At 39.0% G+C, this 17,434-nt stretch overlaps 2 protein-coding genes across 7 annotated transcripts in view; one reads left to right on the top strand and one right to left on the bottom strand.

The window, feature by feature from the left end:
• Positions 1-5,050, bottom strand: part of TMEM68 (transmembrane protein 68) — a 44,147-nt gene extending 39,097 nt beyond the window's left edge. Inside the window, exon 1 of one of the 3 annotated variants that reach the window (XM_059166433.1) lies at positions 4,902-5,050. The gene's annotated coding sequence lies outside the window, so the exon portion shown is untranslated. Of the gene's footprint in view, positions 1-3,982; positions 4,116-4,901 lie in introns of those variants that run through there. The other 2 variants (XM_059166431.1, XM_059166432.1) reach the window with 2 other exon arrangements.
• A 35-nt stretch (positions 5,051-5,085) lies between these two features.
• TGS1 (trimethylguanosine synthase 1) overlaps positions 5,086-17,434 on the top strand; it is a 39,137-nt gene continuing 26,788 nt past the window's right edge. For 2 of the 4 annotated variants that reach the window (XM_059166430.1, XM_059166427.1), the window contains exons 1-5: positions 5,086-5,400; positions 10,482-10,546; positions 12,933-13,102; positions 13,436-14,258; positions 16,814-16,931. In XM_059166430.1, coding sequence (XP_059022413.1) covers positions 5,297-5,400; positions 10,482-10,546; positions 12,933-13,102; positions 13,436-14,258; positions 16,814-16,931 — 1,280 coding nt within the window. In that variant the 5' untranslated portion in view covers positions 5,086-5,296. Of the gene's footprint in view, positions 5,401-10,481; positions 10,547-12,455; positions 12,498-12,932; positions 13,103-13,435; positions 14,259-16,813; positions 16,932-17,434 lie in introns of those variants that run through there. The other 2 variants (XM_059166428.1, XM_059166429.1) reach the window with 2 other exon arrangements.

The raw sequence follows: 17,434 nt of genomic DNA, 5'->3' as shown, positions 1-17,434 counted from the left end.
ACTTATCAAACAAGCACAGTACAGCAAAGAGGGACATCTTCATAAGTAGTCAATGAACAGTGGCCCGGTGCTGCACACAAGAAGCTCCTTCAAAATAGTCATCCTCGAATTCGATTTAAACTTTCCGGAACAGAAAACTCAAAAGGTGTCGATTCCATCTTCAAAATCATCCAGATCTTGCACATACTTATCTCACTGTAACTTTTCCCTACTGCACCCAGTTCTACACCATAGAACCTTTTTCATTACACAAACTCTCAAGTTTCAACAAAGCTATGATGAGCTGTGAAATCCCATTTTCTGGTCAGAATCCTTAATTCTTTCAATCACTCCTCAGACCCTAGTTTCATAACCTTTCAGCACTCAGGTCACTCCCCATGACAGATTCTAGTTGTATGATATTGAGTAACCCACTTGTAACTCAACTTGCTAAGATCTATAAAATTAGGATATGGTGGTACATATACTACATTAGATGATGATAAGTGCTATGGAGAAATATACAGCAGGATAAGAGAAAAATAGAGGTCTATATCACTCAAGAGGGTAGGAGGGAGGGTTGCTGTGTTATATACAGTTGCCTGGGAAGGACTCTTTGAAAGGTACATTTGAGCAGAGACCTGAGGAAATGAGGAAGCAAACTATGTGGGTATTTGGAGGAGAAGTCCTGGCTAAAATAAAAGTAAATACAAAGGATGTCTACTGGTGTGGTCTGAGGAGCAACAAGGAAGAAGGCTGAAGAAGAGTGATAGGGAGAGCAGTCAGAAATGGAGAGAGGAGTAGCACTGTAGAACTCTGTAGGCTTAGTTTAACTTTAAGTGAGATGAAGAAGGCACCAGAAGAGTGAGACTGCCTAACTTGGGTTTTAAATGACTGCCGTATTGAGAATACACTGCATAGGAAGCAAATAGGAAGTTCAGGCAATAATTGAAATGAGAGATGAAAGTGGCTTGGACAACGTGACAGAGTGAAAGTCTGTAAGAGATGATAATTTCTGGATATACTGTGAAGATAAAGCCAAAGGAGTTGCTGATGAATGGATGTACAATATAAGTGAGAGAGAGAGAGAAGTCTGGGATGACTACAGTGTTTTGGCAATATGGGTCTGTACTCTAGGAGACTCTGTTACTTATTGTATGACCTAGGCAAGTTACTTATTAAGTCTGCCTCAGTCTCTCCATCTGTAAAGTGGGGATAATAGCAATACCTGTCTAGTAAAACTGTTGTGAAGAATACACACACACACACACACACATATTTTAGATTTTATTTATTTATTTGACAGACAAAGATCACAAGTAGGCAGAGAGGCAGGCGGGGGGTGGGGAGAGTAGGATCCCCGCCATGCTGAGAGCCCCACATGGGGCCCAATCACAGGACTCCAAGACCATGACCAGAGCCAAAGCCAGAGGCCTCAATCACTGAGCCACCCAGGTGCCCCAAGAATATATGTTTTTAAAAAACGTTAGAAGAGTACCTTCCACTATGTAAGCCCTAAGTAAGCATTGATAGCATCGTCATCATATTAGCTTGCTTGTGAAAAGATGGAGTTACAGGAAGAACAGGTCTGGGATTGGAAGAGAGATCAGAAATTCAGTTTTAAACATGTAAAGATTCTAGCAGACATCCAAGTGAAGACCTTAAATAGGCAGCTGGTCATAGAGATTAGCAGGAAGATCAAATTTGGAGAAATATATCTGGGAATTGGGAATATAAATATTGTATGAAAACCATGAAACTAAAAAAGATCCTTCTAGGGAGGAAATATAGAATTAAAAAGAGCCCCCAGAACTGAACACTGGGGCACTCAACATTTTAGAAGTTGGGACAACAATGAGGAACCAGCATTCCCCTTCCAGGAGTGGCACCCTGCATGTCAAAGTAACAAAGTGTTCCCAAGAAGAAAGGAGTTATTCAGTGGTTTCAAATGATGCAGAGAGGTCTAAGAAATTATCATGGACCATTGGGTTTTACAACACAGAGACACTGACAAGTCCAGATAATTAAGAACTATTTTGTACAGTGGGGATGAAAGTCGGGTGGAGTAAATTCATGAAAAAGTGAGAGGAAATGAATTGGAAACAGCAAATATGGACAACTCTTTATAGGAATGCTGATGCAAAAAGGAAGAGAGGAATGTGGGCCAAGTCTGTTATTGTTTTGAGATGAAAGAAAACATGGTCTTTAATACCAATGCTAATGCCTCAGTGGGAGAGTAAGAAATAGATGAGGCAGGAGAGGAGTAATTGTTGGCAGCAGTCCTTGACTAGGCCAGAAGGGACAGAATACAGTGTATAAGAAAGGGCATGGCATGGCTCATATAAGACTTAAAACATTGGGTTATTAATTCATTTACTCAACATATGTTTACTAAGCAAATAACTTGTGCTTGACACTATTCTAAACACTTGGGGATACACTAGTAAACAAAATCATATGAGAAAACATATGTAAAGCACTTAGAACAATATGCCTGGCACATAGTAAGCACCTAACAAATACGAGCTAAATAAAGATAGACCTTAACTGTGTTCATTCAAATCTCTGACAAAAGATGTGGACCAAGACAGTGCCCTAAAGTTTGTCACTAAAGAACTACCAGAAGAATCTGAATAATAAGCTTTTAAGTTGATAAAATACTTACTTTTGATGGTGTGAGAGCAGGGCTTTAGAACTCAATGAACACAATCTTTTAATTTTGCAGAAACCAGTTAAAAAGAGAAAGCCAAGCTGACTTGCCCAAAGTTACTAAATTCATTCAGTGAAGAAACAAGGGCCAAAATTAAAACCCGGTTCTCCTACTTCCTACTCTGGTTTTCATTACACTTTCTTTAATCTCTCTCTTCCCCTCTCTCTCTCGGTCTCTGTCTCTCTCACAGAAAGGCTGAAAATGTTAAAATTGCAATCTCTGTTCCCTCTACTTCCGCCTAGCCCTCCTCTCCCTCCAATTTGGCATAGACTATATTTGACTCCTTACCAATCTATTCTAATCCAATTAAAAACTATAATTGTAAAAGATGTTCTGGGGGAGATACAGTATTTTAATTACCAAAATTCCAGGTCATTTCCTATTAAAAAAAAAAAATCTACAGTTAAACATAGCCGTGTGCATCACATATAAAGAAAATATCACCATGCTGATATTGCTGGTGAGGAACATTTACTGTAAATGACCTTATACATTTTCAAAGTAAGAGTATTTTGAAAAATAATACATCAGAACAGAGGATTTTTTGTTTTCTAGAAAGCTTTACAAAAATTAAACAATTTTTAAACACCCATTATCAGGACTTTTAGCACCATGGATGCCAACAGATCCATTTCTTACTTTTAGTATATAAGCCACATTGAAGATACACTGAAAATGCTGATTAAATTAAATAGTCACTGAAATAAAATTAATTTCCCTTTTCTCTCCTGCATTGTTAATAGTTGTTTAACAGGGGTTTAGGATTCAGCCCTAGTGAGTAAGCATTCCACTTCAAACTAAAAGAAGTTTCTCTAATATAAATTAAATAAATATATCTGGGAAACCTAATCATTTTATCTTTAAAACAATGCCCTTCAGATTCAAGCTTCAAACTCTAGTTTCTATTATGAACGACCTTTCAAGGTTTTGTGTTTTGTTTCTGGGTTGTTGCTTTTTTTTTTTTTTAAACCCAGAATGTCCTTCAACTTCTAGCTAAAATCCTCCACTGTGATCATTACTATTCCAGCTTTTTTTCTTCACCTCTCCTCGTGCCCCAGATGCTGCCTGTCTACACCGGCGTGTCCGTAACTGTGCAGCACTCCTACTTTCTTGAGACACTCAAATGAGCATAGCCCGGATCCCAAAGTAAGACAGCAGCACGGATGTGGAAATAAGCAGTTCGTGTAGAAGTAAACATTTCACTTGGAAAATTAATTTTCTATTTCCATCCCATGGAAAACGCGACCAAAATACTAAACCTTAAATAGTAAGCCTTAAACACCCGGATTTTACCTCAGTCGTTACACACGCTAAAGAATGCTATTTTGGCATTAACAGCACAACCAAGTCCGGAAACGCTCCCGCCACCTTCGCGCTGGAACTCGCTTCTTGGAGGAAGCTGCCTGGACAGTCTCACCGACTACCACACGCTGAACGCCAACTGCCCTGTTCAGATCTAGCAGTGGCGTTCCGGTTTTCCGCATCCTTAAGCGCACACGCATTTTTCTTCCGCGTCCGCCGCCTGAGGACGACAGAGACCTGTTCCACCCGCGGCAAACCCCAGGGACCGACGCGGCGTCCGCCGCGCGCACACCAGGTAGCCACGGAAACTGTTAATAGCAATGAGAGGTCTGACAGGCACAGTTTCATTCAGCCCTTCCAGCAGCCCTAGGAAGCAGGGACTCTTCATCACTCCGATTCTACGGATGATCACAAGGAGGCTCAGAAGGGTTAAGTCGCTTGCCGGGTCACACAGGTAGCGAGGGAGCACCAGACCCGGATTCCGCGCCCGACCTGCGGGAAGCCTTCTTAACCACTTCATTCCTGCGGCCCCGCGAGCCCAGGAGGCTCGATTCGGATCCTGGAAACAGAGGTCACGGGGCAAGCCCAGAGGCCTCTGCCCAGGTTCGGACACCTCGCCCCGCCGCCCAAGTTGAGACAAAACGAGGTTTTTGAGCGCGAGGGGGGATGCGCGGCGGAGAGAATAGGCTCGTTGTGACCCAGGCAGGATCACGCGCCCCCGCCACTCCGTGCCCGAGCTTACACCGAGTGCCGCGGGAAGCCCAGCCCGCCCGCCCCCGCCGGGGACTCCCGGGCGGTCCCACCGAGACTAGACGTGCGGCCTTGGCCGCTCCGAGCCCCGCGCGACTGACGCGGAGCTGTGCGCCCGGAGGGGAGGAGCACTAGGAAGCCAAGATGAGGACCGACACACCTCGGGCGGGAGGGGCAGAAGCGGCTCGCCCTCACCCTCGAACAGCGGCGGGAGCTCTTCGGTGGCTCGGCGACCGAGGGAAAAGGAGAAATTTCAGCGGCGGGTCTCTCCCCGGAGCAACCTGGTAAGAAAAAGACAAACTGCCGCTGCAGCACGGACGGCGTTGAGTGTGACACCCCCATCGCCCCGCCCCTTCCCGTGAGCACCCGGAGCCACTTCCGGTGGCGGCTCCTTTGCCCGCTCCAGGTTCGAGGGGCCCCGGGCCCGTTCCTGTTCCCTGACGTACCCCTGGGCGCGCCGGCGAGACCTCCCTTCGGTCTCCGGGAACCGAGCAGAGGCCGGAAAGGCCTGTCCCGTGCTGCTTCCCGCAGAACGTCCTGCACTGAGGTGGTAAAATGTGCTGCGAGAAGTGGAGCCGCGTGGCCGAAATGTTTCTCTTCATTGAAGACCTGGAAGAGGATCATAAAATCCTTTGCCTCTGCTCCAGGGCATTTGTAGAGTAAGTAAAAAATCGTATTCCTCTTCATCTCTAACATGGTTATTTCCCAGAAATGTAGGCCTTGCAAACTACATGGAATTGGGATCCACGGCCGGAGTATAAGACCCTTGGGCAGGGTGATATTTCAGGAAAAAAAAAAAAAAATCTTGGGCTTCACGGAGAGGTCGCCGGTTGCCATTAAGTCAAAGAGTAAAATCTACTTTGTAGGCTTTTGTGGGGGAAAAAAAAATGGCAGCTGATTTATTTCGTTTTAATGAGCGGACATTTAAAAATCGGGAGAAGGGAAATGTAAAATGAAATCTCCTTAGTGGCTGTGACGTCACAAGTTGAAGGCTGAGTAACTCTTGGGGGTTAACATTTTTAAAACCTTAAGTTTTATTAAAGCGCAAATGCGCTGAAATAGAGTTTCTAATTACCCGAGAAAAAAAGATTTAGCTCTTTGGAGTTTTGAAATGCATTTTTGGAAAATATATGTTTGGGGTAAACATCGCCCTGCATGGAAGATAGCCGGCGGGTAGGAAAAAACTGACTGAAGAATTGTACTCTGGGTGAGGCTTTCTTTATATTAGGTGAGTTTAGCCACTTGAATCTTTTCTTCATCCCTAAAACAGGTATATCTGCCCCGGTTATCTCACAGGCTGATTGTTAGATTCAACTTGAGGAAGCAAATTTTATGTGCTAGAGTTTTAATATAGTTTATTGGAGTAAAGTTTAAGTTTGAAGCAGTTCTCACTGTTTGCCATTGTGTGTTTGTGGAGTAATTGGAAAATTAATCCAAAAGGAAATCACTTTAATTTTAAAAGTATTGTCCTTGTACACATGCATGCATGTATTCATTCAATAAATGCTTTTTGTGCTTCCTTGTATTAGCTACGCTGATGGGCACCGGGGTACAAGAACTGCCTGTCCCACACCCTTTGAGTTTACTTTCTAGCAAAGGAGATGAATATTAGGACAATTGTTACATATATATTTAGCAAATTACTCTTGTAAGTACTGTAAGAGAAAAGTACAGATATATATGATAGCAGAAACCTAACCTTTCTCCACAGATCACAAGAGATTGTTGAAGGAAGTAGTATTTGAAAAGAAGTCTAAAGAGCAGAGATAAACTGGGGTATATTTGAGCGGGAAGGAGCAACAATCAGAACTCTGAGTAAAAAACAAAAGAAAGCCAAGACTGCATACTTAGTTCTTAGCCTAAAGCTGGATTTGAGTCTTGGGGTTGTACTCCTTTCCAGAAAGAACAGAAAAACAATGTAAGTTATAAATGTAAAGGGTTGAGAAAAATTGTCATGCCGTACCCCTACAAAACTATGCTTCTAGATTTCAATTAAAGTAACTTTATTTTAAACACAATGTAATTGGTGTATATATCAATTAGTTTGAATTTAGTCTCATTTGAATTAAAACATTCCTCCTCTATAGTTCAGGTAATTTCATACATATTCTTAAAACTTAGAACCTCTATTTACTTAGTTCAAGTAAAATTGAGTTCAAAATAAGGAGAGAAAAGAATGGCTTTTTCCTTTAGATCATTTAATGCCCAGATAAATTATAATCCTTTAGAATGAAAAGAACATTTTGAAATTATTTCCAGTAGCCACTTGAGAAGTCTTTGGGATCACTTCTAGGCCTTTGGGCTAACATCAAGTGGAGGAATCTTTGGGACTTTGGAGACATGCTGGAATTTCAGAGGCTTATTAGTTTAACCCTGCTTTCCAGATAGGGAAAAGGTTTGTTTCACAGTCTTCTTTGTTTGTTTCAGTCTTAAAACAACACATTGATTCTAGAATAAGTTATTAAACTGAGAAAATAGTCCATGTAGCAGAAAACAGAAAATGAGCATTAGCATAGGTGCCTAATACCTTTTTAGTATTGAATTGATTCTCATACTGAGTAAGGTTATTGTACACCTCTCCTCAAAGGCAGGAAATAGAACCTAACATCGTTAACTAATGTTTATCATCTGAGGACATTATATTAACATACTGTCTTATGAGCTCTAGAATAATAATTCTGTTTCAACTATGCATTCAGGTTTCCATTAGTTATATATGTATAATATAATGGAGCTCTTAAAAATAATCTTTATAGAGCCACCTGGGTGGCTCAGTCCCATTAAACAACTGCTTTCAGCTCAGGTCATGATCCCAGGGTCCTGGGACCAAGCACTGCATCAGGCTCTCTGCTCAGAGGGGAGCCTGCTTCTCCCTCTGCCTCCACTGCTCCTTTTTCTTCTGCTCTCTCACTCACACTCTCTCTCCCTCAAATAAATAAAATCTTTAAAAAAAAAATAATCTTTATAACGGCTCAGTAGTAAAATGAAAAAATACTTTGTATTAACATATCTGAATATAAAATATCTACACTATGATTACAGTTATGTAAAATTGTGTCTTTTATTATATACAAAGCCTAGAATTGAACATAGGGAAATGATGGAGTAGTAAATTCTTGTTATAAAATTGTTTATACTATAAATAACAGGCTTTTCTTAATTTTCTTAAATCATTTTAAAATAATTTCCAACTTGCAAAAATAGGTCAGTACAGGAGTAAAGAATGGGTTCAAACTTAAACAAAAAAACAAAAATAGGTCAAAGAACTCTGATATTCCCCTCCTAGACTCACCTAGTATTAACAGTTAACTGCATTTGCTCTATCTCTCCCTCTGAATACACACAGACACACGCGTGTGCCCTCCTCCTCCCCTGCACACAGTTTTTAGTCTTTTTCTGAACCACTTGAGAGCAAGCTGCACATATGATTCCCCATTACTCCTAAATACTCCATTGTGTATTTCCCTAAAACAAATGTGTTCTCTTTCATAACCACTGTAGTGGGTTCATATTTCCCCAACTTTCCCAGCAGTGTCTCTTTTCTTTCTGATCCAGAGTTCCACATAGTTCCTTTTATGACTTGTCAATCTCCTCTTTTGGAAAAATTCTTCACCTTTTCCCTCCCTATCATGGCCTCAAAATTTTAAAAAATGCAGACCTTATCTTGTGTGCTGGTCTTCCTTAACCTGGGTCTATCTGACATTTCAGCACAAACAGAGCTGGGCCATGCCGTCTTGGCAGGAATGCCACAGAAATAATCCTGTGTTTGGCTCTGCATCATTTCAGTCACTTGCTGTGGACCCATTCCACCCCTGATGACATTGACCTCCATTACCTAATTATGTTGCAGTCTCATAACTATCTCTGCTGTAAAGTCAAACTGGTTCCATTTGTATGTATTAGTATTTGGAGGGAAAGTACTCCAGTATTAGTACCCTGTTCCTGTGCCTGAATCAGCTGCCTCAGAAGGTTTCCAAAGAGCAATTCTCTATCATTCTGCTTTTATTAGTTGGCATTCTGCAGGGAGAATGCCTTCTCTCCTCATGTATTTGTTTACTCCTTTATTTACATTAACATGAATTCTGGATTATTCATTTTTTTAGTACATTCTATTTTATTACTCATTTATTTTGATGTTCACATAGTTTTAGCTGTTATGGGCCCCTCGAGGTGGCTTGTATATCATTTTGATGTGTCCCTGGCATTCTCTGACCTCCTCCTAACCCTCTAGCACAGAAGGTGACCCAGGCTTATCTTTTCTAGTCCGTGCTTCAACCTGGAGCTTCCGCTTCTCCAAGGTACCTTGGCTCCTTCTAGCAGAGTAGTGTTCAGAAACCAAGACTTGCGTGGTCATTGTGTTCTTTGCTCCTGGGTTTTCATTGCCTCTATGCTCTCTCAGCAGACACAGTTAGTCAGGATATATCTGTGCTTTACATGCATACATAAATACCTGTATGTGTATAGAAAATCTTGGCTGTCATTATCCTAAATATACTTACTTGCTCAATGTAACCAATCTTGCCACCATATTAGTCTCCTCCTCCACCTGACACCTAGTGCCCCATATCTGTGGGTACTGGTGGGGACACCATTGATGTCCTCTGTACAGCTGCTGATCTCCCCCACCACCCTAACCACTTCTCCATTGTCCAGTGTTCTTGGGGACTAGTGGGCATGCTGCCAAAGCACTTTTGCACTTTAGCCTCTGGCCTGTTTGCTGTCCTGCTATGAGTGATCACCTACTTTATGTTTTATAAAGTATCAAAAAATAAACAGGAGGACAATAAAATATATCAAATATACAGGAATTTTATTTTGTTGACTTTATTGTTGCCCCATTAGAAAAATAATATTCGCTAATACTTGAAGATTGCCTTATTATGGCACTTCTGGTGGTGTTTTTTACAGCTGAATTTAATGGTAGGAAGATAATATAGAAATTTTAATTTTTAATTGTTCGTTAAACTCATTTGCGTTAGGTAGTTTCCAGTCTTAGCAGATAGAGAAAAAATTTAGAAGTAGATAATGTAAAGAAAAGTTTAATCATTCACTGTTTTTTAAAAATTGTTGAGACTAGGATGGCTGTCTGGCTCAGTTGGTGGAACATGTGACTCTCCATTTCGGGGTCATGAGTTCAAGGGCCAGGTTGAGCTTGGGGCTTACCTAGATAGGTAGGTAGGTAGGTAGATAAAATTTTAAAATTGAGGGTGAATTGTTTTGATTTATGTTTCAGTTTGATTAAATATTTAAATAAGAACTTTGGGGGTTAATCCCCACAACAGCCTTTGCTCAGACCATTAATATCTTGTCTACTAGGCATGATAACTTGGCCTATTTGCAAATGGAGTAGGATCTGCATGTGGATTTATATATGTGTGTAAGATAGATCTTTCCACTTTTATGCTCATTTCTTCGAGCAAATTTAAAGAACACTTCATTGTTCATGTATTGTAAGATTGATTCTTCCTCCAAACCAGAACTACCATTTAATTTTAATAATCAGTAATTAACAATTAAAGATGCTTCCCATGTGCTATCTATTAAATATTTTACAATATACTATTCTTATAATAACTTCACAGGTTATGTATTATTACCTGTACGTTACAGATGAGGAAAATATATTAGCAGATTGCTTTTCTGTTCCTTAACCTTGTTAATTAATCTGTGCTGCCTCAAACTTGTTTTTTTCTCAAGTTTATAATTTATTTCAATATTGACTATTTAATTTGCTTTGTAGAGATCGAAAATTGTGCAATCTGGGTTTAAAAGGCTACTATGTCAAAGGCAGTGGCGACAATGCAGGTAATACAGTGTAAAACATTATGGCCCTTTTCTTGCGCAAAGTAACTAATAGTGTATTTATTTTAAATATAATTTGTTATACTACATTAATTTGTTGGCATTAAATATTATAAATGACAACCAGTAATCACAGGTTACTTTCCTTATTTTTTATTATAACGTGGTTCTAGAATCCCTGTCAAAGCACATCTTTTTTTTTTTCTGTAGCTAGCTCCTGTGTGGAGTTGAGGTAGCCTCTTTTGCTCTATGTAGTTGTTGCCATTAGATAAGAGCAAGATGAAATTTGAAGCTTTGAAAAGTAGAGAACATATTTTTTTTCAGCAAAATTTTATTGTGCGGGAAGATAAACAGAGGCACATTAAAATTTTCAGGAGTTTATTTGAACTTATATCTATGCAACTCAGGCAGTTGCCAGCTTCCTAGATAGGAGCACCACTATAGGACAGGAGTTAGGGGAGAGTTTTTTAGTAGAGAGGATATAGAAGCAAAGCAAGGAAATTATTGATTGGCTCTATCTTAAGGAATGACCTCATTTGGGGAAGCCTAGTTAGCTGTTTGTGATTAGTTGTTCTTCAGTGTTCTTTTCTTAGATTTGAGTGCTTTGATTGTGGCTTATGTCTTTGGTTTCCTTACAGAGACAACGAAGGCCTTCAAGCCACCTCAGTTTAATGACCTTCTTGTTTAATACTTTAACAACTGTATAGATAAATTATTCAGGATAAATGCAAAGTGAACATCCTTAGTCTTCTGTTTGAGTTAAAGAGGCCACAATCTGGGTTAACTTTCACAGATAACAAATAGAATTTATTATGTATTTTGAGTCTTACCTAGTTAACCTGAAAACTATCTTGGTCTCTCTCAGACTTCCCTCAGTGACCTCATTTGTTCTTTCCACACAGGTCTTTTTTGTTTCTCTAGATAGAAAACTAGCGTGAGTTCTAGGCTAAATTCAGCACAAATTAAGTGCATCATGTTACCCTTAAAAATCCTTTAGCTCTCACAGTGGTGGAACAAATCACTGTTTCTTTAGTTGATCACTGAATGAAGTGTTTGGTTTACATTTCAATGTAATGTACAAATAAGGTTTCTTTAGACACCAGGCTCCTAGTGAACATAAAATATGCATACCATGAAAGGATCATAAAACTTAGCACATTTGTTTTTCCTATTTGCTGTCTCCTGATCTTTCATAAGTTCATTGAATAGAATGGTGAGTAGAATCTTCTTTAAGTAGGTATCTTTTTTCCCTCTTTGTTTTAGTAGAATTTATACACAGAAGATTCCTCTTATTTACAGTCCCCATTTTTGGTTTGTAAGATTCACTCTTTTATTGTCTATGATCATTTAGCTGGAGTGCAGCTCAGCCCTAATTGAGTATGTCAGTGAATAAAGTGATACTTCTTTCACATTTTAAATGGTTAATGGAGCTTTTGAATGGCATTTGTCCAATTAATGGTGTGGTAAACTTTTATATAACCATGCTAGTATAAAGCTAAACTTGTTTCGTTATAATAAAACAGGTTTTCTGGGAGAATCAGGGCATTTGAAAGGAACTTCCAGTTTAGGGGATTTCAGACTTTTATAGCTTTCATTAAATCATGACTCCCACGGAGTCACAGAATATAAATCCCAGTTGTGATTGAAAAAACCATGAGGCACCTAAAGACATAACCTTTTGCCACTCTTCTTACTAGATCCTAAAGTAAACTCCACAAATCATCATTTTAAATTCACTGATCTAATTGAGGAATATTGCTCATTGATAATGATAATGATATTCCTTATTGAGTATGATATATCCTTATTGATTATGATATATCCAATAATAATGTTACTTATTGAGTAATAAGGAATGTGAAAATGTGTTTTCCCTGTAGTTATTCTGCCACATTCCCTCTTATATCCTCAGTACTTTGCACAGTACACAGCACAGAGGACATGCTCAGCAAGTGTAAGTTGATTAGGCAGCTGGTGGTGGGCAGAGCCATATTAGAAGTTGTCTCCTGATTCTTAATTGGCTATTTCTTACTTGTCTGTGTTACCCCTAAAAAATCGTAACCTTTGCATAACTCTTGGTCTCAGGTTTCTCTTTAAAATGAGGATGAGGGGCCTCTGTTAGTTGAGTGTCCAGCTCTTGATTTTGGCTAGAGTCATAATCTCAGGGTCCTGGGATCAACCCCAATATTGGGCTCCCTACTCAGAGGGGAGTCTGCCTGTCTGTCCTCTTCCTCTGCCCCTCCCCCTGCTTGTGTGGGCTTGTCCATGGGCTTGTGATGTGTGTTCATGTTCTCTTTCTCTCAAACAAATAAATTTTTTAAAAATAAAATGATGAAAAAATGTGCATCTGCATTTTCTATAAAATGAAGCTAACAGATGCTGTCTGTAGGAGACCAAGCTACAGAAGAGGAAGAAGGGGAGGAAGGTGGCACTGCAGAGTCACATGACAGTAAAGGCTTAGGCCTTGATGAAAGTGAACTTGATTCTGAGGCTGAACTCATGAGAAGTATGGGACTACCACTTCAGTTTGGTGGGATATCTGCACATAAGAATTTTGAGGTAAGTTACTTATGTTTCTCTTTCTTAGTTTTCTCTGTAAGATATCACAAAGAATTTTTTTATCCCAAATCTAACATATTCATAAGTTAGAGCATTCTACCTCTTTTTAAACATACATATTTATAAATTAATTAAAACTGCAAGTTTTGATATATATCCTTTTTCCCTCCTCCTGGAAACATAAATAGTAAGATTAACTTGTTTGTATAACTAAAAACCCAGGATGTGGATTTGACAGTAAATAATTTAGTGTTTAAAATAGACCTGGATTCTCTTTATTTTATAGTTTATTTGTGAGCTGCATTTTATATTCAAGTTATTTATCTTATGTAGGTTTCTATGAATACTAGAAATAAAGTTAAAATAAAAAGGAAAAAGAAAAAACATCAAAAGAAGTACTTAGATGAAATTATAAGAGAATCTTGGAGACAAGAATGTGAAGATGACATTTTGGCTTCAGATGATCCATCTTCAGTTGAACAGTATGAGAGCACCAAAACAAGTAAACGTCAAACCAAAAAAGATACTGAAACTGAAAATCTTCCTGTTGAAAATACATTAACTCCAAAGCTGGAAATCACAGAAAAATGGGAAAAATATTGGAACGAATATGGTGGAGGAATATTATGGCAAAGCTGGCAAGAAAAACATTCAGATCAGACACTATGTTCTGAACCTTGGAACATTCCTGATACAAAGGAGGAATGGGAACAACACTATAGTCAACTTTATTGGTATTATTTGGAACAGTTTCAGTATTGGGAAGCTCAGGGTTGGACTTTTGATACCTCACAAACCTGTGAAACAGATACCTGTGGGTCTAAAATAGAAGTTGACAATGAGAAAGAAGAAAATTGCATGAAAGCAGACTTAATGTCTTTTCCATCTCCATCTATTACAATTGATAGTGAAAGCTCTAGTTCAAGTGATAAAGAGCATATTGAAATTCTTGATGGAATTAGTAATATAAGTTTGAATTCAGAGGAAGTGGAACAAAGCCAGTTAGATTCTTCAGTAAGTTGTGATGGGCATCAGTGGCTAAGTGAAGTCAACAGCAGCAGAGAATGTCCTGCTTCTGGCCAGAGTAAACCATGTAATGGAGGAACCAAGGATAGCAGCTTGTCTGGGAACAGAAGCACAAACCAACCAGATCAGGGTAAGATTGGCCAAGATTTATCCTACTAAGTAACAGTTAGGAAAATTAACCTATTGAGCAAAATAATTAACACCTATCCTTTATGATAGGGTTATACAATGTCAACTACATTTTATAATGTCACATAATTTAATTTATGTATTATAAGTTTATTACCTTTCACGTAAATAAAAAGAATATTTGTCTGGAATTCTCAAAACTACCATTCCTTCCACTTGGACCTTGGTGGCCAGTGAAATAAAAATTGGAACTCCCTTGAGAAATTTTATAATAGAGTGGATGGGGAACTTCCAGGTTTCTATGGAGCAAATGAATTTATAGGAGGCCTATTTGAGAATAGTTCAGAGTACACAGTGGACATCAGGCAAATCTGATTGTAAGTCATACTGGAATTTATTTCCAAGCAATTGAAGTCTTGCTCTGTAGGGAATCTCAACAGGGCATGATATTAATTTATAATTGGAAGGGTTGACTTTAGGATTCTCATAAAATATCCAGGATAAGGAATTTGATTGACTCCCGCCTAAGTGATTTGAAACGAAACAAAAAATCTGGTTTAAAGAAAGGACTAAGGAAAGCCATTGAGAGGTATATTAAGAAAAGTCAGAGGTTGGTAAGAATGTTCTTGCTCAGAAGGAGAATTCTAACTGATGGCACCAGGAAAATGAGAGAGAAAATTTTTATGACTTCTGAACTTCCAGAAGATGGATGTTTAGTGCTAGAAAAGTCTGGTTTATAAGACTTTCTTCTCAGTCTCATCCCTATATGAAGCAAAAGTTTTTGGCCTTTTATTTAACAATTGGATTTGCTTTGCTCCTCAGATTGCTGATCTTCATCTACCTGAGAGTTTCCTTTAGAGAGTTACTGAAGTGGCTCTACCTACCTCTTAATCTCTTTTTTCTCTGTGCTCTTCCAATGGAAGTTACTTACTCTCATTCCTTGTTATTTTCATATTTTTTTAAATAATGTGATTATTTTATATTGGTCTTTTGATACTCTTCTATACTTTCCTGATTTCTTTCTGTGCTAATTTTGACCATAAAATTTGAAATATGTATACTGGCCAATGAATTTTCCCCTCTCTTATTCCTTCTTGTTATTCCTTTGATCATCCTCACTTATCTTCCTATTTTTCTCTTTGTCAAATATACTAAACCTTATAGTCCGTGCCTTCCGTTGCCTTTTTCCTAACTATATATATAGATTATCCATTTCTTTACTTAGTCCCAGGGTGAGTCCCATCAGGATAAATCGGAGAATTCTAGGTTTTAATTTATTTTAGATCTTGCCTTGAGATCAAAACACAAGGTATAGGGGCGCCTAAGTGGCTCAGTCGGTTAAGTGTCTGTCTTCAGCTCCGGTCATGATCCCAGGGTGGTGGGATCAAGCCCCACATTGGGCTCTCTGCTCAGCAGGGAGTCTCCTCCCTCTTCTGCTGCTCTTTCCCTACTCATGCTCTCTTGCTTCCAAAGAAATAAGTAAAATCTTTAAAAAACACATACAAAGTATATATTGCATTTCTATATAAATGTGTTTTCTGTTGTTTGTGGTTGGGTGTTCTCTTAAAATAATCTGTGCCTACAGATTGCCTACAATCAGACTCTCTTTGTCTACACTGCAGATCTCCATTTCCAGTCCCACCCACTCACTTTGTGCCAATCTGAAGAAAGACATGTCCCTCAGGTGGAGCTACCACAAGTTAAAATTTTTTTTCTAAATGGTGGTGCTTACCTTGCTGTTACTTTTAATTTAAGTTATATTAGAGATAATTAACTGTGTTTGCTTCTTAATAAACAGAAGTCATTTTATTTTAAAGATTTTATTTATTTATTTGACAGAGATCACAAGTAGGCAGAGAGGCAGGCAGAGAAAAGGAAGCAAGCTCCCTGCCGAGCAGAGATACCAGTGCGGGGCTCGATCCCAGGACCCTGGGACCACCACCTGATCTGAAGGCAGAGGCCTCAACCCACTAAGCCACCCAGGCACCCCCGAGAAATCATTTTTAATCAATGTATTATGCTGTCTTCAGAGTGATTTAAGTTAAAATTCCATCAAAATATGGGGAACCTTAGTGGCTCACTCAGTTAAGCATTTGACTCTTGATTTCTGTTCAGATCATGATCTCAGGGTCATGAGATCAAGTCCCAAGTCAGGCTTTATGCTTAGCAGAGTGTGCTTGAGATTCTCTCTCTCCCTTTAATATTAACTAATTAAAGTTCTATCAAATGTGATAACTGCTTAGCTATCACAAAGGTAACTGTGGATTACTTTCTGTAGATATGGACAGCTATGAGGAAAAAGTTTTAGTCTGTTTCTTTAAGTAGTTAAACCATGGAAACTTTTAAACTTTAATAATTACACATAGCTATAGTTTTTTTATGCTCAGATTCTGGGTGTAGAAATACAGAATAGGTAGTTGTGGTCTGGCACTGTGCCTGATATGCATGTACAGTTCATTGCAGGAAGGTAGCAAAAATATTTCGATAGCATTTGCAAAAGGCAGATGAGTTGTCACACTAAAGGGAAAATCCACTGCAATATGTCTGCCTCTTTAGATTCACAGGACTCTTCAGAAGCAAACACAATCAAAGAAAGACCACATCCCAACAATATTGATGGAGATGAGAGTGAAGAAGATCCACCTGAACGTAAACCAAGCAAACTCAAGAGAAGGCAAGTTGCATATTACCTCTCTCTCCACAGTGTGGTAGCATAAGCACTTGTGTCCTTGAGGGAGTGCCTACAAAGGGCTTGTTATATTGTAGTGCTGTCAGTCCTGTGAGGAAATAAGATGAGACATACTAGCAAGACGCTACACCCTAGAACACTTGGCAGATCCCGTCTGACTCTGCCACGGTTTCTTGCTTCTAAAGTGGAACTAATGGTTTTTTTATGAGCTCGTTGGGAAGACAAAAAACTAGCCTGTAATAAATCTGACAGTAGCTATCCATGGATGACAGCTTTTAATTCGTATATAAGTTGATAAGGTTTCTCTCAAGGAAGTTCTGTTTTTTTCCCCAAATGTCTGAGTATTTTTAGCAATTTTATTGCTAAAATAGATCTCAGAAATATGTAATCTAATGTTCTTAATCTGTAGGTGGGAATATTAAAACAAAATGAGGATAAATGCCTTTCCCAGAGTTACATAGCAAAACAATGGCAGTTCTAAGTCTAAC

Source organism: Mustela lutreola, chromosome 3, assembly GCF_030435805.1.
Source record: "Mustela lutreola isolate mMusLut2 chromosome 3, mMusLut2.pri, whole genome shotgun sequence".
Taxonomy (NCBI): domain Eukaryota; kingdom Metazoa; phylum Chordata; class Mammalia; order Carnivora; family Mustelidae; genus Mustela; species Mustela lutreola.
Note: the sequence above shows the minus strand (reverse complement) of the source record. Positions and strands in the feature narration are given on the sequence as shown.